This window comes from Watersipora subatra, chromosome 3 (genome assembly GCF_963576615.1).
Source record: "Watersipora subatra chromosome 3, tzWatSuba1.1, whole genome shotgun sequence".
NCBI lineage: Eukaryota > Metazoa > Bryozoa > Gymnolaemata > Cheilostomatida > Watersiporidae > Watersipora > Watersipora subatra.
Genome location: NC_088710.1, coordinates 63011668 through 63037375, shown reverse-complemented (window position 1 = coordinate 63037375; position 25708 = coordinate 63011668). Strand labels below are relative to the sequence as shown.

At 35.6% G+C, this 25708-nt stretch overlaps 1 protein-coding gene across 2 annotated transcripts; it reads left to right on the top strand.

Moving 5' to 3' along the window:
- The first annotated feature begins 5652 nt into the window (after window positions 1–5652).
- LOC137391284 (ribonucleoprotein PTB-binding 2-like) lies at window positions 5653–25421 on the top strand. 2 transcript variants are annotated; one of them, XM_068077708.1, is made up of 13 exons: window positions 5653–5668; window positions 7294–7397; window positions 9516–9626; window positions 10435–10501; window positions 10579–10664; window positions 11146–11278; window positions 11600–11844; window positions 11930–12097; window positions 13017–13107; window positions 13190–13326; window positions 13862–14346; window positions 20102–20255; window positions 24835–25421. In XM_068077708.1, the coding sequence occupies exons 2-13, from the start codon at window positions 7371–7373 to the stop codon at window positions 24964–24966; spliced, it is 1836 nt and encodes a 611-aa protein (XP_067933809.1). In that variant the 5' UTR covers window positions 5653–5668; window positions 7294–7370; the 3' UTR covers window positions 24967–25421. The 2 variants fall into 2 exon arrangements, with proteins under 2 accessions (XP_067933809.1, XP_067933808.1); XM_068077707.1 differs by lacking the exon at window positions 5653–5668 and having other exon boundaries at window positions 7276–7397.
- The last annotated feature ends 287 nt before the right edge of the window (window positions 25422–25708 follow it).

Below are 25708 nucleotides of genomic sequence, written 5' to 3'. Positions count from 1 at the left end.
GGAGTCTCTTTTTATGAGGTATCTGCTTTGAGGAATTGAAGGATCCATCGACAAGTGACATTGGGCAATTTTCAATGACTTGAAATGCTGCGAACAATATCGAGTTTATATTCGAGACCAACATTATTCGTCTCAATCTGTTATAACACATTTAAAGAAAGATGAAATTTTGCACAAAACTTTAGTAGATTTTATCAAAATTTTATCAGTAGTTTTCCATCATTTGCGATTGTTTTTGATGGCTGAAGTAAATTGACTGCCAGGATGTTTCTAGATTAAAATCGACAAAACTTGATCGTGGTTAAAGCGTTCAGATCAAGCGAAATTGTGATTATGACATCTATAGTTGCAAATAGATCGACAGAATAGAGACTCATAATGCTGCAACTTGAATGCAATAGCCAATGCCAATAAGGAGAGAGTCAGGCAGCCGACCAGCGAGTGACATCATTTTGGCATGCATTTTCTTTCTGGGCACTTTAACCGCGACAAAATTTTGTCAAATTTAATCTTGAAACATCCTGGTAGTCAGATGATCTCAAACATCAAAGACAATCGCCAATGTTAGAAAAATACTGACACTTTTTGGTGAAATCTGCTAGTTTTGTGTAAGTTCATTGTTCATTGAAAATGGTTCGAGTTACTGATTACTCCTAAATTGTTAAATGTAATTTCAGAGCGATTAAAGACAGAGAAGCTGAAGTTATAAACAGTAAATAACCTAAAGCGGGTCAGAAAACATGTAAATTGTCTTCACCAATTTATTAATTACTCAACCTGCTCCGCTAAGAGATGCGATAAACAAATACTGTTACGTACAGTCTTCTTTGACTATGCAGAACACCTGCATCGTGCCTTCAAAGAAGTAACCAACTCTGCAAAGGACCTCATCACAGCAGTGATTGCAACCAATTATAGCAAGCCGTTGCAAGCGATGGAAGTTCTCGGTTTTGTCTCAATGTAAGATATTTGACTAGATATTTACTAATATCATGTACTACCATCAGAACTCAGCTTTATGACGCCATACAGTATTTGTCAGTCAGCCATATTCATAGGATTGCCTAGCCTCTACTGAGGGTAGATGAAAAATTTGGTTAGTTTGACCAAAGGCCAAAGAGCAAGCGCACAACAAATACACATGTACAAACACACTCACGTGAGTAATTATAAGGGGTGAAAAATCAAAATATTGAAAACACAACCCAATATTTTGTTTGAAGCGCGCTTCACAAACATTCTAAGGAATTTTCTCTTACAAAGCAAAAAGCTTTTTTCTGCTGCAAATGTTTATTTTTATATTGAAATGAGAACAAAGAAATGCATGCCTCTGGTCAGATAGATCTTTTACATTTCATCACATTTGTGCGTAGTAAATCTATTGTCACAATGCACCCCATCTCATGGTGAGTCGTTTGCAATAACAGTCAAATTGTGTGTACACCGGCTGACAATCAGGCAGGCTTTGCCAAAATTTTGATCGTCTTAACTCGACTAACAAAGTTCCAAAAACTTTGCCAAACTGCAGTTTGAAATTTTTAATTTGCAAACAAATGATCAGGTGTTACAACCAATCAAAGCAGATCGATGGCGAGTTTCATTTTTTCACGCTGAATAACAACGTGATAGTAAACAATAAGAATGATGATCGTATTGGTGTGTGTAATATTAATTGGCAATGTAGAACAAGTGATGTTATTTACAAAGCAAATTGGCAGCACAAGAAAGCTAATGACAAGATTATCGGTAGCTTTAGATAGATACCAACATATGGAAAGAGATGCAGTTCAAAAAGTTTGCTAAAATATTCCTACATGCATCATTTTCATCGGCGACCGCAAATCGTGAAAAGCACAGAAGGAATGATGCTATTATTAACTACCAGTCAGTTTATTACTTCTGTTGTCTGATGAGTTCTTTCTGACACCAGAAGCTCTTCGCAGGTGTTTGCTAGTATTGGTTATATTTTGGAAAGTAAAGTTAGTTATCCAGTTCAGAGGTTTGAGCTAAAGTACTGATGATATTCCTTAAAAAACTGTGACAGCTGTGGTATACTGGGTGGACTGCCAAGCACCCAGGCAGGTCAGTGGTTTAAGCATCACTTTTAATCTTACACTGTTCCTGTGTCTCAATATATCATAGGGTTGGTATTGCTTTGGCAGCTTCTGTACCTCGGATTCCCTTCAGATGTATTGGCTGTACCTTTCTTCAGACTCTGGATAATTCAAAGTGACAGGATTCCTTGCTGAGTGCTAGGATCTCCAAAGCAACTTAATTATTTCTACCAGTTTGTTTCAAGGAATTATAATGATCCAATAAATGCCAATTACTACCGGCTAAGGACATACAGTACAATAGAGTTGTGATGTATATGTACCTTTTATACATTTTTCGTAAGCAAATGTTATACACGTTACATCAAATTCAGCAATACAATTCTGCAACAGCAACGACAAAAGTTATTTGAATTTGAAACATTGTGCTAAAACACAAATAAAAAAACATTTACGAATCAATCAGATACAATTGATAGAAAATATTTGACATAACGTGATACAAGTGTTTCACCTGTTCTACTCCCAAACTGTATCACATCAACTTCTATGCTTAATAATGTTTTCTCGTTTTCTGCTTATTTAAGCATTCTTTGTTTCACATAAAATACTTAGAGATCCCATTGTATGCAAATTTATGTGCAAGTACGTAGTTGCCTCCTACTTACATACATGAGTATGTAAGTGGAGACAACTCTCAAATAGTTGCTAAATATGCAAACGATAGGAAAGAGCCAGATTCTATAGTACTTTTAAATTTTTGCTTCAGAATAACACTACTTGCATGTGCTGCTGATGTATCTATCACACTTTATTGCATTTAAACTCATTTTTAAAATCACTTGATCATTGCTGTAAAGTTATATAAAAATGTCTGACAGCTGTTTCTTTTTGGACTTGTCTAAGACTATTTTTGCCTGACTAGTTGATAGTTTCAAAACTTTGCTTTTTGTAATGATTACTAAAGTGCTAGTAAAAATAGCCCACTAGAGTAAATTCTATTCTAGTACTATTTTTTTCGATGTTTGAGATTTAATGAGCTACTCTTTTTTAAAAGCCATTATTGAGACTTTCATATAAAGCAGTCAATAATGAACACATTCTGTCAAAAATCAAGCAATCTGACAGCTTTACAAAACATTTTTTTATTTTTAAATTTTAGATGTCAGTTTTTGAAGCTTGCAAATTAAAGTTTTTGTGTGCTGTTTTTCAGTGTATGATGTTAGTATGATCTTGTTAGGGCAGTTTACATATGTATGTGTAATAATTTACAAAAGGTATTTGTGACATGAACCTTTGTGTTAAACACTAATTGTCCCCACTTTCTACTATTTACTCCGAAAATTCGTGAGCTAATTTGTGCTAGCTAATGACATAGTTTTTTTTATGTAAACTGAGCGCTTGGTTCTGGTTTGTTTCCATTTGTAGGATCTTTTTTAAAACCAAATTTCTATATATTATATGAAAAAGTGAATGGCACGAATGATGCTTGTTATATTACAGCAGAACAATCTCAAATTGATCTTGCGCCTCAAAATGATGCAAAGTTGTGCTCATGCATGGCAGGATGGCTTGGTAGCTCCTGCACCTGGAATTCTTTTCAGATCTATTGGCTGTGCTTTTCCTCAGACCTGGGAGTGTTTGAGGCAAGAGAAGCTGTTGGTGAGTGCTAAGACCACCCACAGCAGCTTAATTATTCTTGATGGTTTGTTTCAAGGATGTAGGCAAGCATTGTCAATTATGACAGATGCATGCCATACTACTACAGGCTAAAAACACAACAAAAGCTACTATGAACCAATAAGAGACAAGCAATGATAAAAAATATTTGACATAACTTGATACCAGTGTCTCACCTGTTCTTCTATTTACTATTAACTTGCTAACATGAACCTTATCACAACTATTTTTATGCTTAATGTTTACTTTTTTTCTTGTTCTGCTGCATATTTAGAAAATATTTTTGATTCACATAAAATAAATAATGATCTTACTATGTGCAAATCATGGCAAGCATGTAGTTGCCTGTTTCATGGATGTAAGAAATGACAACTCTCAAAATAGTTGATAAACCCCGTACGGGTGGGTAAAGGAAGAGCCAGTCCTTATTCTAGTTCAGAGTTTTTGATTTAGAATAATTACCCTTCGTTATTGAAGTACTTGTATCTTCTGTACTTAATGCAATTTAAATTTCTTTAAATTTGACATGTCATTCCTGTAAAGTTAGATGAAAGAATTCTGAAAACTGCTTCTTTTTGAGTTGTCTGAAAACTTATTTTTGCCTGATTAGTTGATAATGTTAAAACTTGTTACTGTAAAGTTTACTAAAGTGCTAGTAAAAATAGTTTAATTGAGTACAATGTATGCCAGTACTATTTTCTTCCAATTTTTGAGATTGAATGACCTACTACTTTTCAAAATACATAACCGAAACTTTCAAATAATAAAATAGTCAATAATGAAGGCACTGTCAGAAAGTAGGCAATTTGACTGTCTTACAATGTAGTTTTACTTTTAGATTTTGCAAGCTTGCAAATTTATGCTGTTAGTGCATTTATGTTATTCGTGATCATATTTCGACAATTTACATAAACTGAATTTGTTATATTTTCGTAATCACCAGATGTTGTTGTAGTTTGAAAGCATCCGAGAAGTTTATTTAAAAGGGCTGGCCAGAAGTGGGCCAGAAGTGAACTAATTATAAAGTCTACTAGAACGTTCAGTAGTCGTAGTCGTCGTCGTCATCATTCCCGCGCCTCTTCTCGTCTGCTTGTTGCCGCGCATATGCCGATTGTGTAGTATTACAACTGCCATGTAACATTGATTTTTAACCGGTTGATCATACATGTATGTAAGTTTTTAATTCGCAATAACATTTGAGGCGTAATCTTATTTTTTCCCGGCTTCTACTCGATGTCGTTTAGGGAGAGTTATGCCACCAAAAGCTCACATATTTTCAAGAATTCCAAAGAAGATTACGCGGTCATATAAAGTTCTGTTGTAAATTGAGGTATTGAATCAGAAATACGACTTATACATAGATGAAATCACTATTTTTTCAGCCATTTCATATACCAAAATGATTATCAAAACTTTATGACTTTTTTCATGTTTAGCACTAGCATCTTATCTGTGGTTAGTTAAGTTTACACCAGGCTAAAAGTCCTGCGCCAACAACTAGAGAATTTAAATATGCTCTAAAACTGATCACTGTGGCACAGTATCTCAAACCGACCAAAACCTCTAACTATGTAAAAGCTGAACGAGAGTATTATTGCTATCTACCATTAGAAGTACCAACTGCAGAGCCTCAGGTCATAGATATAGCTCTGGCTCCGTGTGAGAAAATCAGCGCAGCTGAAGAAGAGTCACTATATTATCTAGCTGGCTATTGTCTACAGAGTTTGCTAAAGTTGAAGCAAGTATGTGAAGGTTGCTGCACCAGCCCATCTAACACGTCTGGTATTCCACACTGTTGGTCAGGTCTTCTGCAATTAAAAAACTTTAAAGAGGGTGCTTTGTGTGAAGTTTCTGGTGACACATTTGACCTGTTCAAAAAGTGAGAGTCAGTCGTGAGAAGCTTTGAACCTCATCTTACGAAAAACCACATACATGTAGGTACTTTGATAGCTTCTAAATGTATGAAGAATAGTGATATGCCACGTGAACTGCCCACTTGTCATCCTATATTACAGAAACCAGTGAGAAAGTTTGTGAATGGTAGACTTCATATTTTATGTAAAAAACATACCTCCACCTCACAGTCAGTCCAGCTAGGTAGCAAAAGCATGGCCATGCGAACACTAGCTAGGAATATTCATTAAGTGCTGTTGAATTTCGATGCTTTCTGTATTCTTACTTCGCTCATGCTTGTTGGCTAGTATAATATGTATATATGTTATAAACATGTGTAGGTCAGCCATTGCACACAAAATACTACTCTGGCATAGCTTGCTATAGTACTAGTACAGCTTAGCTTCTTTGACTTGTTTATTCAAAGTTAATAATTTTTATTGTAACTTTACTATGAAGGATTTTCTATGTAGTATAATATGCTCTTTTCCTCTTTTAGTATTCAGTTTTTATTATGGAAAGTTGTTCAATGTTTATGTTGTACTACATACTTTTTACATTTTCAGTTACAATGATTGTCCGTAATAAATTTGCGGTTCTCCATTAATTTGCATAAAATAGGCCTGTTTATAATTATTATAATTACTAAGAACAAAAATATTGGCAAGTGATGGTATTATAAATATAATTATCATTGCGAATACATTAAATTGTTTGTTTAGAAGACCTAAAGTTGTGAAATTGCAAGTAAACACAATTTAGCTAAAACATTCTAGCACATATAACAGGAGTTATTTACTATGAAATAGCACAAAACTTGTAGATATAGAGTTGTCACCTTTTAACTGCAGCTTGAGTTAGAGCAAAGCCTGAGCTTTCTTGTGGTATACTTGATACTGCTCTAAGACTACTCAAAGTAATTTTATTGGTTTGTAAACAAAGACAGGTAAGAGCGGTCCATTGTAATTCTATATACAAGTAGGCGCGGCCGATGTTTGTTTGGAACTTTCGAGGCGTTTGTATAGGCTCTGTTGGTGGCGTAACTTTCCCTAAGCGCCAATGCTTCTACTGACCCATAAGTCATGAAGGCGCACTCGGGCACTCGGTGCGGAAAGTTATGCTAGCCAATAAGATGGATTGTTTGTATGTAAACTGAGCGCATGCGTTCGTACCAAATTTGAAATGCAAACTGTTTTGTTTTTATTCGTACTTTTTTTCCAATTCGAAATGTCTATATATCGTACGAAAAAGTAAATGACACGAGTGATGCTATGCTATGTTACATTGTATTCACTGACTTTGTAATTTATCATTCACCTAGATTTTTGCGCAATGTTGCATAGTGCCATTACTTTAGTAAGCGACCGTCGAACTACTGTACTAGCGTCTGCAGATTTTGTCAAACCGTCCTTTCGTAGTTCTTCTAAATGAAACATCATCTTTAAAGACTGACACTGTCTTTGCATTAAGATTTTTTGCAAGTTTTAGTATTCAGCTTACTATCATAGTCGCTGAAACCTTTAGCAGTCTCTTGTTGTTAGTATTTGCAAAACAAAATTATATCTCGACAAGTTATGTAGTTGGTTGCTATCTTGATTTGTAAATTTTAAAGTTCAAATAATCACAATTAATTCAATGTTTATGAAAGCCGGTTTTTATGTTGCAGAACGAGTGTTTATATGGTACTCGGTTATGAAGCTCGCCTATCAGTTTTATTCAAACACGCGGTAACTCAAACCAGACATGCTAATGCCAGAATCTTACTCTCACGTATGTATTTTAGCTTCTATTTAATTTGTTTTCAACTCAACTTTTGGAAAAAGCAAAACTTTATATTCTCGTAATCGATATAAAAAGTATTGTTGATTTACTGGACTATCATTTGTAGAAAATTGATATATGTAAGCTAAATAGTTAGATAAACCTATTTAAAACCTAGGTTATAGTTACAACCTCTATTTGAATGCCACCTTTGTTTGAACACCACCTCTAATAGACTGCCACTATAGAAGACGGGTTGACAAATACACCGACAACCTTTAATTGCACACCGCCTCTATTTGTCCGCCACTCTGACATTCTTTGATGTTTACGAACCCATAATAGAAAGTGATCAGTAGAAAAGTGTCTACAAAATTGTACTAATAGTGACTCGGTTTTATCAATAACAATTGATTCTTTCGTTGTTGCTGTAGTAGTTGCCATGATTTTAGTGACAATGTACCTGAGAAGATTGATTGTCAGAACTACACTCTGATTTGAAGTCGCTAAGGTTTAAATTAGATCCATCATTTTTATATTCGTCCATATCGTAGTTCACAATCTTACCTGAAGACTTTAAACCGTTTCGATGAACGATGAGAATATTCTTTAGAGACACCATATGACATAATAGCAGCCTATGCTAAGGTGTATTCTAACTTTTAAGTATTAAAAGTGTATGTCCGTTTTATAACTTCAAAGCTTTACAGTTTTTCTTTAAAGCACATCAATTACATAAGTACTGTTTCCGCTTATTCAGGTTCTTCAATATCTTGGCTTTCAAATGGGCCATTGTTTGACATGGTGAGACAGACATTGGTTAGTGTTTATAGGATTTCCCCAGAGCTCTACCGCAGAAATCTTCAATGGTATAGGATCGAAAATTGTGACGTCACAATTTTCATATGCGGTGTTGTGTGCTCTTACTGCTTATTTTATTGCTTACCGCTTATATTTATCAACTATGATAATGACGGTAGTGGCAGGCCAAGGTAGGACAACTCCAGAGAACCAATGAAGATGACAAAGGAATCAGTGTCATTAGCTCTCCATGTACAGATTATTTCTATGATAAATAACTCAGATTCCAAGCACCATACTATGTTTTCCCAATGATGTTATGCACTAGCCCTCTCTTTTTGCCGTGATGTTGAGGGGCACGACTGAGACTAATTAATTTCAAGCATTGCGTGATCTCGCGAAAGTGCAATTGACATATAGTCCTATGGCCTCGCCACTGCAGGTCACAATTTAATCGATGTGATTTCATTACCTTTATCAACAACAGTATATTTATTGAAGCATAATTAATTAACCCAGAACATGTGTTTGTATTGGTCGGGCGTTAGCACGATCCCCGGGCATTGTTGACTATCTAGAATCCTAGCTTATTATTAGCGCTCTCTGGGTTTAACAGCACCGATTGTCACAGAAAAGTGCAGCCTCAATGGCAGCGAAAGGGATCGACGCCCTAAGGCTAAATAATATTTATGACATCACATGTTGAGAACCGCAACTAAGTGTTTTTTTTATTGCAAGACGTACTTTTGACTCCCTGTTTTTCATAGTTCTATTATTCTTTGTGTATTGAATATAGGCTCATTCGAAAGCCAAGACTCTGATGTATTAAAATATATGATTAAAAAATTATGTAATTTATGTGCTTAAATCCGTAAAAATGACACCATCAAAATAACTATATTTCGCTAATATTTTATAATCTAAGTAGGTCCTTGTTTAACTCAGTCTGATACTTTTGCGTACATGTATATAAAAATGGTTTAGCAAAAATGCTGAGGCAGATGGCATTAATGTTGATCCACTTGCAAGAGTGCAAAATATAGGCGGCTTCGCTCGTTTATAGGGGTTAAATTTGTCGTTCCAAAATTCTGACGAGTTAGTCAAAAAATACAGCACCACCCTGTATTTGAACGCCACTTCTAATAAAACGTCACTATAGGGGGAGAGTTGAAAAGTAGAGCCCCATGGCGTTCAAATTGAGGTTTTACGGCGTGTTGTTTCTTGTAAAATTATTTTTTTCAATACATTTTCTGGGTATTTGAAACGTATCCACGATGCATGCGTCCATCTGTGGGTATGACATTGGCATCCATATTTGCCCAATAGCCAATGACAAGGAATAAAGGTTCAGCTCAGACGCTAATAGAGTTTTCAAGAAGGGAGTTCAATAGACAAAGAAAACTGTTTATTCAGCAAGTGCCTCCTATAACCCACCAGGTGATATACGTTACCGTTCACTCTCTGCTTTATTGCCTTTATACTTTATACCGATTTGTGAGTGAAGACTTGCTTGTGCATTACCATTTTTGTTGTGATAAAATAAATATCATGTAGTTTTAGCAATGGATTCACAGTAAACAGTGTTCAGGCCTGCATATTCTTGAAACCATTTCACTGATAAATATTATGCATGCTATCTTATTATAAGCACAAGAACCTTATTAGTTTTAGTCTCTTTGTAACAGCTATTAACCAATGAGAAATGTCAGTTTTTTAGGAACTAAGATATTTTGATATATTAGCTCAATGAGCACTACTGCTCAAGCAGAGTGTTATTTGCAGACATGTTGTCTATTAGCTGCACTGGCTATAAAGCCATTAGCTGTGCCTCTGTGAAGTATATTTATGAGCAATTTTGGTATGTTTATCTGCAATATTGTTTGATTTATGTAGTGTTCTGATTTATGTAGTGTTGGTATGTTTATGCACAATTTTGATTTGGTTTGTTTATGGGTAAAGTTGATATGTTTATATGTGGTGTTAGTATATTTAAGTGCATTGTTGGTATGTTTATGTATAATGTTGGTATGTTTATGTACAATGTTGGTATGTTTATGTACAATGTTGGTATGTTTATGTATAATGTTGGTATGTCTATGTATAATGTTGGTATGTTTATGTACAATGTTGGTATGTTTATATATAATTTTGGTATGTTTATACACAATGTTGGTATATTTCTTTGTAATGTTGGTATGTTTATGTGCAATCTTGGTATGTTTATGTGCTGTGTTGTATACTGCAGGATGTCAAGGAATATATGGCTGGCTTTGTGCCTGCAGACATAGTGATCAGCAAGCGCCTCCAACATGGTAAGCCTCTTTATATGAGATACGATAATATTTGTCTGCTCAACTCTCGGAGTTGTCATTCCTTTTGTGCTTTGCAGTAATAATTACTCTAAAGTGCAGTGATGATGTAGACAAGGCTATCATTGCATTGAAGAATAGACGACTAGGAGGTCACCCAGTTCAGGTGAGTTTAACTCGATAAGTTTTTGTTGGTTTGTTGGAAGAGATAATACGGCTTTATTAATACGAATTTGTTAGTACGACTTTGTTAGTACGACGGTACTATGTGATCGTTAATTCACCTAGAGTCTGCAGAGCTCACTAAGATTTGCAGTAAGCTTTCGTGTCTCTCATATTGATACCTGAGTTAGCTTTAAGCGATGAAGCTTACCAAAAATAATATATTACACAGTTTAAAATTTCTAAACTATTATCTAAATTTGTCATTATGGTTTTTAAGTTAACTTTTATATTATTTCTTCGTTTGTTTTATAAAATATCTAAGAAGATTGAGGTTGCCACATGGCTCACTTACAATTAGACGCTGGCAGAGAATCGCCAGATCCTTCGACAGTATACTGCAATGTCTGTCACCATTTACTATAGTCCTTTTTTGTTTTTACTGACACAGTCAGTTTATTCTGCTAGTATAATTATGTTGCTAGCTGGAGCTCTATCCGAGGCGTATGATGCTTTACATCTGCGGTGTACCCCTTCACTATACTGACAGGGACTTCAGGAAGTTCCTTGCATTGTATGGAGAGGTGGAGACTGCATTCCTTTCCGTCACCAGCCAAGGTAAATAGTTTAGTTACTGGTAGGATATTTAGACTGAAATGATGCCTTCTTTAGACTCTCACACAAGTGAATAGTCTCAACTCATCACAACTGCATGTCCAAGTATGAAAATTCAGGGTAGCGAGTCTTTTTTTTACAGTCAAGACAAAAATCGCAAATCTTTATGTTTCAATGCCTTTTCCTAAAATACATGAATAATTTTTTCCTCAACCTCCTTTTCAATTATTGTTATTTACAAATCTCAGATGCTGTAGAAGTGGGTAACTGTGTAGAAGTGGTAAAAGGATTAATGAGCTGTAGGTGATTTATTGTTACTATTAGGGCTTTCGAAAGGCTATGGCTTTGTGGAGTTCGCCCATAACCGAGCCACACTTGAAAAAGTGGAACAGAGGCTAAATGGAAGTGTACTGAACGGTCAAATTTTGTACTGCGGACTCGTGTCTGACACTATCAGAGTATTTGAGGACACTTTCTCCACCAGTTTATTTTGCCTGTGCAGCCATGGCAACCCACCAGCATTCCCCAACCCTTCAGACTCTTCCTTCTCAATCAGGAGCTTTCAAATGGTGAGCAAGCGCTATTACAGTGAAAATGTGTTTCAGTCTCATCGTTTCCTCAGTCGCTGAACATATCTATTTTTCTTGTTACTAGCCTAATGGCTGTAAGCTGTATGTATTGGAGTGTCGAGACACAATGACTGCTGAGAAGCTTTGGTACCAGTCTTGCATGGTATCTGAGAGCACAGGTGAGCCGCTGCTGCGATACGCCATGCCTGCAGTGTCTGCGGAGGAACTCGCAACCCTCATACAGAACTCCTGGGTGAGTTTAATCTATTCCTTGGTTCTCGGCTGCCCGGCTGACTTAACAAGAGTGAACATCAGTTTATATGAAAGTTATTGATTTTGTTGCTGGAAATGTATTGCGTGCGTACACAAGATGCCTTTAATTCTGGTAAGACTAAATATAAGAATGAGGTAGGAATGGTAAGAATAAGGTGTTGTTTCACACAACACCTGATTTTTGAAGCATTACGTTAACGAATAACCTCTATTCATATTGTAAGGTAACAATCCATATCTTTATTGTAGGGTGTTAGGAGTGCTAGTTGAGATAAGAAGTGACTTTCAAAAATTATGCTTTAGGGTTATGCTGCCTGATCGGGTAGTTGTGACCAGCATCTAAACGCCCTTAATGTTGAGGAGCTAAATGGATTTATAAATATTTAATGTTTAAAATGCTCAAATTGTATTTCCAATCTGCCTGACCATCTACCCTATTACATTCCTACTTCTCCACAAAAACTACTACACCTTATACCAGACACCAACACATTGCCAATTTATATCATAGAACACCGTTATATAAAAAAACTTTTTCGTTCAATACCTGTAATTTACTTTATTTTTTGTTTTTCTCTCATGGTCTAATTTGCTTTAAATGGCTTTGACCGGTGTAAATAAAATTAATATCTGTCTAACAACAGACATGTTATTTGACAAATATTTGGTTCTTTCTCCTTAGTTGGTAAACTTTTTGCTCCTTTCAATTTCATGACCGGTTTAAAACTGACTTTAGTGTTCATTAAGAATTATTATGGCAGTGGCAATTGGTCTGTGTGCAGATTACTGAAAATACCTCCATATTTATTCTATTCATGCTATTCAGAAGCGTTGAATAGGGGAACAATTCGTTAATATTATTAGCAACATTGTTCATTCTCTTCTGCATGTTGTTGTAGAGAGGGCCTGAAATGCAGGGTCCAGGTCCTAATTCAGGTTTAGAGCAGACAAGATGCAACATTCATAGCCTTTTCAATCATCAGCCGCAATGTAAGTCCATGGCTTGTGCTGTCCTAGAGCTTGTACTAGAGTTTGTCAGACAAATAAAATATAACAAGATCATTGGTTGCAGTGGCTCGTGCAGTTGAGAGCCTTGTCTCCCGACTGGCTCCCAAGCTTGAAGTCCATCCGCTCAGTACGGAGACTATTATGGAGTTAGCCAAGGCCCTACAGCCAAGTATTGGGACACAAGCCACCACTTCCTTTCTGGTTCGTATTATGTTATTGCAACCATGTATTTTTAGTTTCCTGGCAGGGCTCTATGCTATTAAATCTTTTTGTCTTGCTTTACTGGTTTTGGTAAGTTAGGTCTTATGGGTGTTGCACAATCTTCTTGTAAATCTCACATAGCAATCCATTAATGCTTCATGTTTTATACCTAACAAGACAAGCCTAACTATGAACTCTTGGAAACTAGTGGCCGTCCATTTCATACCATATTAATATAACATATTGCATCCAGATATGTGAGATTTTAGAGACTGTATAATGTCCTATGCATTGGTAAAGCACTAGTGAAAGCTGATGTGGCTGTTGCTAACGCAGCCAAGCCTCTACCTCTTTGTAAATTCTTCTCTATGCACAGGTATCACTGACAGGAGTGCATTCATATCGTTGGCGGTATTCCGTAGATATTTGAATCTTGAAGTAACCCAAGCATGCTGAACTAGAGCACCTGATCCATCTGTCATATGTCATGCCTAGCAGTTCCTTTGTTTTCTAATTTTTTTGTGGTTTTTTTTAGTCGGAGTTGCCCACTCTGCCTTCCCGGCCACCTGGCAGTACGTTTAACCAGGACAGTTATTCCAATGGAGATGTCTCATATCAGGGGCCACTAACCAGAGCTAGATTTCAAACTGCACGTAATGTGGCCCTTTTTGGTCTACAAATGCATGCGGAAGCCATGCCTAGCACCGGCTGTTGCCTTGCCCATTCAGCTACTAGTAACTTTAGTGACCAAACTGACTTGGTTGGAAACAATGAACTGAAAGAGCAAATGTACGGACATGCTCACGAAGATTCAGCCCTGGGTATAGCTCGTAACAGGAGGGCAAAGAGCCCTGGTCACAGTAGGAAAAGAAGGAACAGTGGCCGAAGCAATGTTGATTCAGAACTTGTACCCCATGGTTGGAGCACATGGGATGGGTTCGAGTATAAATCAAGTTCTCACGCTTCTGGATGTTTAAAGACCTCTAGTTGCAGAGAGGACAAGGAGAATCACCGTCGGGCGTAAGTAGCTGTTATGTATTATTTATATATATATATAGATAATACATACATATCTCTATCTCAAAGTTTGTCGCCGTCTGTCATTACCTGTCTGTCCAGTTATAGCTATTAAAATCTTGGAATGAAAAGCTCGCTTCGTGCTGGATTTGAACTCAGGAAGATTTTTTTTTGGGTTTCTGTTTATTTGCACGGAAAAGTGTATTTTAAATAGCAACACGTGAAAGTCTTGCTTTGCTAAAAAATTGTTTGGACAGTAATATTGATTAATTTATCAGTGCAGAAGAGTTTTATGTAAGTTGGAAGACACTGGAAGGTTTTGAACAGCAAGAAAAAGACGAAATGGGTCTAAACAAAATTAACAATCAGAACGCAACTGGCAAAGATGCAAAAATGCAAATATTTTTGTTTCAAAAATGTTAATTTTTCTTTCTGCACATACAGTGCACCGCCGATTGATGATGTCCCTGTTTTATGGTTTTTTTGTCTCACGAAGTGGAACACGATGCTTTTTCGCCCCCTCGTTATGGCTTTTTTCCATACGATATTAACAAAAATATCTCTCGAAATTCAAATTTGGCGATCGGTCTGCTGAATACATTGGAATAACGAAGATGCTGATATCCTATTCGCCGAAATCTCTCCCACAACGCATGAATGAGATATGATGTTCACACTCACTCAATTCAGTCGTTCCGTGTTTCGTACCAGAATGCCTTAAATGCTTGATATTGCATGAGTGAAACGAAAATTAGTGAAAAGTAAACGAAAGTGAAAATTTATGGTGCATTTTAGGGTTTAATATAGTATATATATTTACAATAAACTTTAATTCATTATACATGTTTAGCTACCTATATAACTTTAATTCATAAGGCCTGGTTCTCAAGAGTGATAACGGCGTTAAAGAAAGAAGTAATAATCATAAGTAGATCATAACCACTAAATACACTAAAGTTACTGTAGGTAACTATTGTTACTAAGGTTAATATACCATTACATTACTAACTATTAATGTGTACAGTGCAAATATAAAATTTTGATTATTCTTACCAGGGGATGTTTGCATTAGATAGTTACTATCGTTTCTATACCACTCTATACGATATTTTCGCCTTACGATTCCAACACCGAAACAAATACAGTGCACCCTCGAGATACGATGTTGATCCGTTCCAGGGTTGGCATTGTATGTTGAAAAATTCGTATGTAGGGGTATCGAAACCGTTGTAATTATACAATGCAAACATCCCCTGATAAAAATCGTCATAATTTTATAACAATGTGTACATATTGAAAATTCGCAACAAAATAGTATGTTAACTTTAGCAATTATAGTTACCCACAGTAACTGTATTGTATTTAGCGTATTTTAAGGGTTATGATCTACAATAAAATACAAAATTATAATGTGTACCAAATGCAGTACGTATGGTAAGGAGTTCTTACCTTCAAAAGGTACGGATAACATAAACTTTGAATTCACTTCAAATAATTTTAGCTTGCTAAACTCACACTTAAAACTAAGTTTTAGTACGTATTTTGAACTATTTTACTGAATTTAAACTTTTTATCGCGAAATTTTATCGCTCATCAGTTGCTGTCTTCACTTTCACTGTAAAAGTTAGCGCGTCTGGTTGAAACCTTTTTCAACTTAATCCCATAAGAAAGGCCAAGGGATGCAGTTATCGGAAGCAGCCTCTCGCACACTTGACCATTTAATGGCTACTGAAAAGAAAAATGAAATTTGATTTACCCTACTATGCAGGACGTACATACCTTTGGAATAACGTGACTTTAGCTGGTACATGTAGCGAGTAAAGCAGAGAGGAGGCCAAAAACATATCAATGCTAATTATGTTGCCGTACACTTGAAAATAAATTTAATACGTAATGAAATGGGATTTTTTAGTAGGCCAAAAGAAGTTGTCTACTTCTGTCTAATTTTTCTACTGATTTAAAAGAAAAAATGCTGGTGCAATGTAGAAAATTGCTAGCTAGCTAGCTAACGCTTGTAAAATGGTCCGGAGAATGTGGTACAGTAGTTTGTCTTGTATGAAATGTGCACAAGAATCAATGTAACCATACATACAAAGTTTGTACGTATTTATAGCCTAGAGGGCAGGGCTTTAGCAAGTTCCAGAAAGTTATGTAGATGCGTCAACTATCATGAGTAGCTAGTTATATATGAGTTACATACACACGATAAATTGTATTTACGTAGTAGAGAATAGGCCCGCCTGCAAAAACATGGTTAAACAAGAAAATGAAACATAAAATCAAAATAAATAAATAAAACATGAAATGAATAAAACATGAAAAACATGCCACATAAAGAAGATAAATAATGATATACATTATACATGCATTGTTTTTATGTACCAGTCTACATCAGTGAATTAAACACTTGAAAATTTTCTGCCGATGTAGGTTTTTCTGTATCTTCTACTTCCTCGCCCCACTAAATGGTTGCTCCTCTTGAATGCTGATCGCGTGCATGGCCTTCCAACTCCTTCAAATCGTCAGTCGTAAGCTTCTTCTTGTGCTTGCTTTAATGGAGTTTGTTTTAATAATAATTGCAAATGTTGATTGGTTGCGACCATATTTCTTGACAATATTAACAATACAGGCGCCTTCTTATTTAGTTGTGACCTCCAACTTTGTTGACATGGAAATCATTTTTCCTTCGTTTTGTAACGTTTGTATCGGTCTCAGATTCCATAGCTAAGGAATTAAATATACCGGTAGATACTTGTAGTTATATCTGTACACTGACTGAAAGGTTATAGTAAAAGAGAGTATAACGCTAAAAATGAATATTTGCTCTCGTTTGTGTATTTTACACAAAATTTCCCACGCAGAATGCTGACTTGAGAGAAGTCGGTCATCGATCGTGTCTCTTATAATCGTTCTGAAAATGTTTTCGGCGAACTGTATTTCGGCGAACTGTATTTCGGCGTCTTTGTTATTTCGATGTGCATTATGAGCACACTGACCGCCAAATTTTAACTCGGGCGAAACTTTTCTCAAATTCGTATAGTGAAATAAAATTCATATGGCGAGGTGAAGATCTCACAATGTTCAACTTCGTAAGGTGGAAAAATCGTATATCAGGGTAATCGTATCTCGAGGGTGCACTGCACATGTCGTATGGGGGGTCGACTGTATTATTAATATGGTTTGTGTATGTCACTTATCCTTGAATACATATTTGAAGCATTTGATTGATTATTATTATATATCAGAAATTGGCATATTTGTAGCATGCATATTATTTGATAACATCATTGTGATTATCTAATTTAAACTTACGATGGATCCACAATGCTCGTAACTCATCTTTTGCACCTAAAAATCCCAAACATATCAATGAATGCAATGAGCTTTAATGCAGCATTGTTAAGTATACATGTAGTTATAAAATAACAAGATGCCTTCAAATTTTGAATAAAATAAAAAAATTCAAAGCTGCAACAAACTGCAACTCAAGTTACATGATCGTCATAAGTTATATGCAAACAATAGATATCAACTGGTAGAGATATTACTGAGTTTCCTAATGCATATCCATTTAGATATCTACGGCAAGTTGGAGGTAAGTTACAGCAGATTTGTTGCATCCAAAAAGATTTATGCCACTCGCCTAAAGGAGAATGCAAAATATAGTCGACATTCGCTTTGCCTGTAAAAGGGCTAAATTTATCTTCCAAAAATTCTAACGAGCCATTTGAAAAATATAATGCCATCCTCTATTTGAACGTCACCTCTAATAAAGGGCCATTCTAGGGGAAGGGTTGAAAATTAGAGCACCATGGCGTTCGAATATAGGTTTTATAGTATCTATATATGCTTACTAAAGTACACTCGTCTTACCGCTAGTTACTCTTGATGATTGCGTGATGTTCGTAACATCTGGACTGCCAGTCCAGATGTTAGCCATCTGCCAACGCAAAGCCTTAGAGTCAATTTTGTACTCGTATAGACAACACATGTTCTCTATCATGTTAATAGGCCACAGTTAATTCAGGTGTTGTTTACGTTGACTCTCAGAGAAATGTTTGGTGTTTGAAGTTATCACCTTAGTAACCGATTTCCTGTTTATGAACCGATAGTAAGAGTGGACTAGTGATGCTGGTAGGTTTTGTACATACACTGTATCTCTAATGAGCATGTCTGAACCCTTATTCAATCTTATCCTATAGCAAGCTTTTTAATTACGCATGTCTGTGAAAACCAAAAGTTTATACTTATGAGTGATTAGCAGTATTTAGTGTGAGAATGCTAGAGAGTCAACACGCTAGATCCTGTGAACATTAGCTTCTGGGTTCCTGAGCTTAGCTATACATATATTGTAATTTCATATAGTCTAGCTGCTTTTATAAGAACTTCAAAAAGCCACCCATCTATTTGTTCACTTATAAAAGTCATATTTCTGAGTATTTTTGAATGTTTTGTCAGTCTAAATTGTTTTATCGGTAACAATAAGATTTCTGCATTACCCAAAATGTTTTAATATTTAAAGTACACAGTCCTAATTATTTTCACATCAAAGGAATTACATGTAGGTCAGTAAGTGCAGTTCAAAACTAGAACGTGTTTTGTTTTTATTAAGAAAATAGTTGCATATAAATACCGTGTTACAGTATTGAAGGCAAGATATTTGCTTGTTGTTTCCTAAATCGTCACTGTTTTATAGTGTTATTTAAAACATCGCAATCAAACCAAAAAGCTTCCATAAAGCTGTATGGAACATGAAGTATTTTGTTCGTCCTACGGAGGGAATCAACTTCAGTACAGCGCATCCCTAGAATGGATAAAGATGTCTTCTGATGACATACTTATTGATTAGGCTTGTAATGTTCTAGTATTGTCAGTTGTCCATCGTCTTGTTTGTTAGCCAGTTAATGTTAGCTCTGGAACAAAAATAGTTTTACAGCTCTGGCAGTTAAAGAACTTTAACTCTGTTTGCATATTTAATATCGTTGGGGTAGTTCACTCTTCGATAAGTATTGTCATTAAGAATGGCTCTATGGGAGCGTGTAATCAATTGTGAAATAGCTGTATCCTGCTTTGATGAAACACTAGCTATAAGAGAGATAACTAACATAGGAGGCCCCAAAAGTATGTTTACTAGCACTTCATGTGTTATTATTTGCATTTTTTTCATTGCCCTGTTCACCTTAAGATAGTTTAGGAAACATTTTCTGTGAAACATCACTTTTTCTTTAGTTAGCAAGCAAATTTATCGCTGTACAGTTTTTAGATGGTATAATCTGTCTTGCTTTATGAGATGTTATACCCTACAGGATGAAATTATTCAATGGATTTAATAATCAATTCCGCGAATTATTAAAATCCGCGAATAATTACCGATTAGGTAGTTTAATTTTTAACACAAGGAAGACTAACTACTACCTAAAATTAAAAACTAGTCGCTAGGCAGGGTTAGTAAACGTAGCTGAGTTCCAAACTCTTTTTGAGGTGAAAAAAAATATTGCATCATAAAGGATTTGATCTCGTAATCACAATAATTAAAGTTGGTCGCATCACAAGCAAGTTAACCATAAGTTATGTGAATGAGACTTGTCAACCATGTTGCTCCCATGATGGTAAATATCAGCCAGTTGCGAGTCTGCTATAAGAGAAAATTAGTGAAAAATGGGAGCATTTGTATTAGTCTGCCTAAGCGTCTGTTTGGAAAGCTTATAGAAGGTTTTGTAGTATTTCAAATGGTTTTAATAACATCGTGTTTTGGCAGGGCCATTCTCACTTCGACCCCTGACAATGGACCAGTTGCTAAGAGGGCTTTTAGAAAGACTCCAGGCGCAGAGAAAAGGGAGAGCCGATTGTTACAGGCCCTTTCAGATCAGAGAACGCCTGCGCCTCCCAGTGACAATAAAGGAAGAAGATTGGTGAGTTGCATACTCACAGTTATTCCTATGTGTCCTCAAGTGGTCTGGTATCTCATGTCTGAGCAAAGGGCTTGACCAGTCCAGGTGAGCCTTAACTGTGGTTTGCCCAGTGCTACCGTGGTCAGCCTAGTGCTCTCAGGGTCAGCCCAGTGCTACTGGGGTCAGCCCAGTGCTCCCGGGGTCAGCCTAGTGCTCCCGGTGTCAGCCAAGTGCTCCCGGGGTCAGCCCAGTGTTCCCAGGGTCAGCCCAGTGCTACCTGGGTCAGTCCAGTGCTACCATGAATGGTAGCACTGGACTGGTAGCACTTAAAACAAATTTGTATTGATTGACTAACAGGTAAGTGCTTTTTATGTTCTATATTTTACTATATAAATATATATATAAATATGCTCAAATGAAAGGCCTCCAAGTCTATCTTGGTCTAACATGGTTGTGTTTATTAGAATTCTTGCAATATTATGATTACAAGGTACGATCAGCTACATGTATGTTTACATACCATACCGCCTCTATTTGGATGCCATAGCGCTGTATATTTCAACCCCCCTCCTTCTATTAGTAGTGGAGTTCAAGTAGAGGGTGGCGCTTTATTTTTCTCCCCTTCCCCTATAATAGTAGCATTCCAGTAGAGGGGACGTTCAAATAGAGGTTTTACGGTCAGTTGTCTGACTGAGAGCACCAAATGAAATTTTAACTAAAATTGTCTGGGATTGCAAGTGTTAACATTTGCTTTAGTTCTTTCTGTCTAAGGAATCAGTCTATATTTTATCTGCTTTATAGCATGACATGTATTGCTGGATGAGCTCAACGTGTGATATCACTTATATTTGTGCTCAATAATGGCACTGCAATTAGTGAGGCAGCGATTTCAAATAGTTAAACCAGAATATTAGTTAAGAACCCTAAATGCTGAGGACTGCAAGCAGATGGTTAGCTCATTTTTAACCCACCTGCGCCGTTACACATCAGGACTTGGATCTACTGCGTATCTAGCAAACGTATTTCACATACAGTCAAACATGGATAACTCGCCCACGAATAGCTCAAACACATGGTTAATTCGAACGGTTTCTTTGGTCCGTTCCCACGTAATGATAAATTGATATAGATAACTCGAACTCAACACTGTTAACTCGAACTGTTTTTTGTCCAACGGCTACTGAAACGGTTGTTATCGCTTTAGAAAATCACTTTATTCCAAGCCATAGAGGTAAACCTCAACTTTTCGTAATTCATAAGCGTCATTATTACCACCATCGGCAAAATATTTTTGTCAACGACTTTTCTAAAGGTTTGGTGAAATTTGACTTATACCAAACATCCGCTTAGCGATCGCCCTTCGGAAGCGAGGTAAAGTGAGGTAATCTTTGCATAAACTTCAAGAAAAATCGGCAAAATTTATCGTGGGTAAAACGCTCAAAAGAAAAAGATGTCTTTTCTTTTGAGCATTTCAACAATGATCAAGTTTTGCCAATGTCAATCTAAAAAACGTCCTGGCAATAACATCACCTCAAACAACGAACCAATCTCAAGTGATAGAAAAATATCTATACTTTTTGATAAAAATGTTTTAAACTTTACATTAGAAGCATTTAATTTGAAACAAGCCATTTGTGCTTTTGATTTATATTATAGTTTGTGTATGTACATGTATCTACTAATAAATAAGTAAATACATGGACTTGTGACAGTGCTCTGATAACTTGGACGCTCTGATAATTCGAACACTTTCACTCGGTCCCGTGAAGTTCGAGTTATCCATGTTTGACTGTATTTATATAGATGTAATAAATAAGTTAGTCTCGCTATTTTTATAAATAATCACGAAGACATCCTTGTCAGTATATTACATGAAGGGTACATACATGCGGGTGTCATGCAGGTAGGAACTCTCAAGAGTGGGCTGGTGAAGACGCACTTTGTTTACTGCAGATCAACTGCTGTTCAATTGATCAACAAAAATGATCTGAGTGCTGTCGACGAACTGATACTATCTGTGGTTAACTAGAATAATAGATTTAATCTGAGACAATCCATTGCATAAAAAGAAACTCAAAGTTCCATGCAATACGCCTCATTGCGCAACTTCCTCTGCTCTAGTGTAGTGGGGAGGTAAAGAAAAATAAATGGATTACCTATCGTGTAGCCTGTTTGAAAAGCTCCGAGTTTTAATAAATCAACAGTAAATTGCTTCTCGAATTCTTGTTTGCATGAAGTTACTGATGATGGCTCTTTGCTCAGAAGCTGCATTGAAAATTACCTTTATCCTGAAACAATAAGAATAGTTTGCAGCTGGGGATGTTGTTAGGTGGTGTATAAACTCAATGAGAGTCCCTAGAAGTTCAAACTGAATGATCCAATTAAAAGTGACTAATAACATCTGCCTCACTTTGATATAGTTTCTAACAGCTAAAATAAAAAGTTCTGAAATAATATTGCTCTATTTGCTATGTAGAATAAGAGTATTTTAACAGATATATTTTATTCTTATAGCTCCATTTCACGTCACTCACCATGGACTGCTATGAAAAACAATCTTTCAATTCTATTTTTCCCATTACAGAGCTGATTAGATTAGCGCATAGTGGTATCTAAAAACATTTTTGGAAATAATCCCACGACCAAACACGAGCGAAGCGATTGTTTGAGAGCTTTATGATAAATGCATATGTGCACACAACTCACGAAAATTATTCATCAATGGCTGTCGCAAACTTGTACTGAAATCTCATCAACAAATTTAACCATTCTTCAATGGAGTCGTTTAAGTATAATAATGATACAAAACACATATAAACCTATTTAAATATGTTACCAAGTCTTTGAAGTTTGTAGACAATATCCTAAACCGTACCCATCTGATAGGATTATACGTAAATAGACAGATTAATTTGGCCTAAAATCTCTATTAAAACTTTGACAGGCCGTATTTAATCAAAATTAAGACCGGCCAACGAAACGCCGAGAAAGCCATGAGACAGAGAGTAGAACCATTAAGTCGTGCGCTTTTCACGAGAAAAACATGCACATTTCACCAGTCTATAGCATTGTCGAATTGCCGAAGGTTTCTGTAACTAACGTAGAAGTACTGAAAAGTAATCGTTTCTTTTTTGCCGATTTCAAAGTAACTGACATTTTAGACACTTATAGTGAGTAGTTTGCTATTCCAACTGATGTCCAAAGCAGTAAAAGTTAAGGAAATGACAATGATATTTTTCTAACGACTCTTATAAGATAATTACGATGTTTAATTATAAGAATAATTATTCAATTTTATAAGATTCAATTATAAAAATAGTCATTCGAATTTACAAGATCGACGTATATAGTGACCGATGTTGGGCAATATGTTACTGTTATTATTTTTTTACATAATTTTGTTAAATAGATTTTCTAAAAATCTAGATAAATATCACAACTTCTTGATATTGGTTGCTATGACGTTTTGAAGTGTAAACAAAATTGTGCATTTGTTTTCTATTATTACTGTATTACTATATTAATAATATTGGTTATTCTAATAATATCAGTGCATTTTACTTCTAATATTGCATTTCTCTTATTGCAAGGGGAGAGATATAAACATATAATCTTTTCCTTTCATTATTGCTGTTTGTTGTACATAATAACCCCCAGTCCGTTACAGCTACCATTGCAGTTATCCTATTGCACTGCAGTGCCATTTGACTGCTAATATTGCATTTCTCAACTATCAGTACCCTTTCTTTTTTCCAATATCACTTTGGTCGCAGTTTAATATTCAAGTTAATTACTTGATTCGTTACCTAATTTTAATTAAATTTAATTAATTGTTCTAATTAATTTAATTAATTACTTATTTATTTAATTAATTTAATTAATTAATTATTATTTAATTAATTTAATTAAATGAAATTACTTTTTCAACAACCAGCAGTACCCTGTCTTTTTTCCATTATCACTCTGGTCGTGGGCTGTATGACGGGAATTTCTAGTAGGCCTATATATACAAGTAATAGGTTATAAAAAGAGTCACCGTTGTCGCAGGTTAACTAGCATAGCCTTATTTGTGTTTAAACAAATGCTACTTATCATTGTTATTAGCTTGTGAATTTTCTTTTATTGTTCTTATTCATTCGTTTATACGTAGTTGGTGACACATTGTGATAGGTGTCTAGAAGAAGCCAGTTGGTAACACATTGCGATAGGTTTCTAGAAGAAGTAAGACTAATTTAATGGGATATAACCGTGTAATAGATGGATGGAATGGTTGAATCCAATTTTAAAATCAGGTTTGAAACTTCTGAAAATCTCGTAAAATTAACTTTTTGAATGTGTAGGAGTAAAGGTACTACGGCATTGAATATACTTTCAACAGTACTTTCAAAAGATAAGGCTAACATTAACTCTAAACTTTTATGCAGCTTTGCTGATATTAAGTATTTATTCTGATAATCCTTCAGTGGAGTCGCAAAGTTAGATTAAGCTTGGCTATTCAGCGGCTAGGAATAAAAATTTGGGAAATGGGTCAAGGTCTCCAGTTTATCTCAACTATACCAAACACATCTCTTAACTCACTAAGAATGCTCTCTTTTAACAGGGGCACGCGACTCTTACTAACTGTCAGCTCGATCCAGGTCCGAGGGTTCTTCCTATTGGACAGCATAATCAAGGTCTTGGTATTTGCTATGGTAATAGCTATGTACCATTTGTAAAGGACAAGACAGGTTAATGAAAAGTTTGAAAAGTTAAAGGTTTTTGATTATATTCACAGTTATTGTCACGATGAACATGTGTGTTGTTTTACCGGTGGTGTTCTAACAGCCTGCCAAATATATAGAATATTGAAAATTTTTGGGAAACTTCATATTTACAATAATTTTGGTAGTACTTTATTATACTATATTTATTCATACAGAAATTTTGCTAAGATTGTTTTGTGGAACATCCATTAGCAAAGCTGTCATTCATTGTATTTTGTTGATAGTTATTTATATTATTGCCTATTGCTATTGTTACTGTGTTTATTTATGACTAATGACTATGAATATACATTGTTTGCATAAGATGCATTTATTTGTATTCAATTTTTCTTCGATTGTTATTGTAGATAAACAATATTTTCCCATTGCTGTGAGCTAAGTTTTTAATTAAAGTTTATTAAATAAATAATACATGTATCTACCATTTAAATGTGTGTGATATTGGTGCCCCAGATTGATTTGAAGCTAATTTTACGATGCAATGAAACTTCATACATCAAAGTCATTTGCAAGAGATCGTGCACGGCTTTTCTCTTAGCATGCCATGCTGATGTATATAATGCAAAATCATAAGATCTGATAGATGAAAAGGTTAGAGGATGCCGAAGTCTCTGTTAGTCACGTCCTGTCTGATGTGTTAGAGAGATTACTATGTCCTGATCATATATGCTGATACTACATTCTAGCCTATGGCATCAGCTGATAGAATAT

What these genes read in the sequence shown, in the direction of transcription:
- LOC137391284 (XM_068077708.1), top strand. Translation starts at nt 7,371, where the DNA reads ATGCTAATGCCAGAATCTTACTCTCAC. An exon ending in CAATCAGGAGCTTTCAAATG is followed by an intron (nt 11,845 to 11,929) that starts GTGAGCAAGCGC and finishes TCTTGTTACTAG; the next exon opens with CCTAATGGCTGTAAGCTGTA. An exon ending in AAGGAGAATCACCGTCGGGC is followed by an intron (nt 14,347 to 20,101) that starts GTAAGTAGCTGT and finishes GTGTTTTGGCAG; the next exon opens with GGCCATTCTCACTTCGACCC.